This window comes from Opisthorchis viverrini, assembly GCF_000715545.1.
Source record: "Opisthorchis viverrini unplaced genomic scaffold opera_v5_19, whole genome shotgun sequence".
Lineage (NCBI taxonomy): Eukaryota > Metazoa > Platyhelminthes > Trematoda > Opisthorchiida > Opisthorchiidae > Opisthorchis > Opisthorchis viverrini.
The window spans coordinates 293,251-294,630 of NW_008751675.1; the positions used below are offsets into that span (position 1 = coordinate 293,251).

The 1,380-nt window shown below is 42.4% G+C and overlaps 1 protein-coding gene across 1 annotated transcript in view; it reads left to right on the forward strand.

Annotated features, from left to right (window-relative positions):
* T265_01722 (hypothetical protein) overlaps nucleotides 1-211 on the forward strand; it is a gene marked incomplete at both ends in the record, with an annotated part of 4,183 nt that extends 3,972 nt beyond the window's left edge. The window contains one exon of the mRNA XM_009165812.1: nucleotides 145-211. Coding sequence (XP_009164076.1) covers nucleotides 145-211 — 67 coding nt within the window. The remainder of the gene's footprint in view (nucleotides 1-144) is intronic.
* Between the last annotated feature and the right edge of the window lie 1,169 nt (nucleotides 212-1,380).

Sequence of the window (1,380 nt, forward strand, 5' to 3'; positions counted from 1 at the left end):
TATTCTGCATTTGTGGACTTTGTCATGTTAACGGCAGATCAAAGTAACCAAGACCGGTATAAACCAGGCACGTTAACTGCTGTGACGAAGTATAATCAGTAGCTTACCGCATGATATGCCTGGCTTTCTCATGATTGCACAAAGTAGCCAAAAAACCGTAGAATTACACTCAACTGCAAATCAATTTGGTTTTTACGAGAGACTCAACTGAATGTGCTGCACACAGGCCGCCTCAAGATTCAGTTGGCACGATATTCGAGATATCGCAGTAAATTTTCATAAAGAAAACTATTCACAAGGTTACTGAAAACTCTTCGACAGCCCACGACTGGTTTAGTCCCTCTTGGGGCTCATCAGGTAGGCGAAGTCCCCGAGTTTCCGTCAACCTTATGATCCACTTGAACCCAAATCGCACTGTTTTCGATAAATACACTCATTTGAAAATCAATTTGGTTTTCACGAGAAACTCAACTGAAAATGGGTTTTCAGCAACCTTGTGAGGAGTTTCATTTATGAAAACTTATTGGCTTCTTTTTATGTCACTTCAAGAGAGGAACTTATATCAAAGTGGACTAAGCAGCGCGCAGTCAAGGCGCTGTTGACCAGCGCATCTTGTTTACCCTGTGAATTGCCTGATGAGTGTCCCTAGTTGAGGATTTTTGAGTCTATCCACGAAGAGATCTATCAGGAATTGGCCGACGAAAAGTTCCTTACACCTTACCCCTTTCGTCGTCACTAAAAGAGAGCAAAAGATGACTGCGTCGATAACCACTGCGAATAGTCTTGTCAGCATGTTATCAGTGAATGGTACGCAATGGCATCATGTCAAGCAGGAACACATGATGGCTTTTACGTTTTCGATGTTTATACTATCTTTCATATTATACTTTTAGGTCCATTTTTTTTTTTTTCTAGCGTTCTTGTGAGCCACCGTTCCAAAACATCATATGGAGAACTAAAAACATGTCCTGGATGGTCTGAGAGGTGGGCTTCAAGTCAAGTTAACGCATCTATGCAACAGTAGGTTGCATTTCCTCGAGGGATATTTGGATATTTGGCAAGCTTTTTGGAGCGGATCTTCCGGTGGAATACCACTCAGGATGTATGAGCTAAACCACTGTTTGTAGAAAAGCTACGATGGGACAATTCCTGGGTATAAAGCTGTTGCCCATGTGGTTTACAGGCTGATTCCATTTGACTGATAATGTAAGTATCAGTGGACCGGCCTGCTAATTGAGAAATTCAGTGACCAAATTGATGTTTCGCATCATGCGGCGAAGCTGACCAAGACGTGTTAGAAAGTTTCTCATGGCAGTCGAACGAATTTCCCTTCCTAAAAACGTGGCCTTTGACTTTTTCGTGCCAAGATTCATGCTGCCC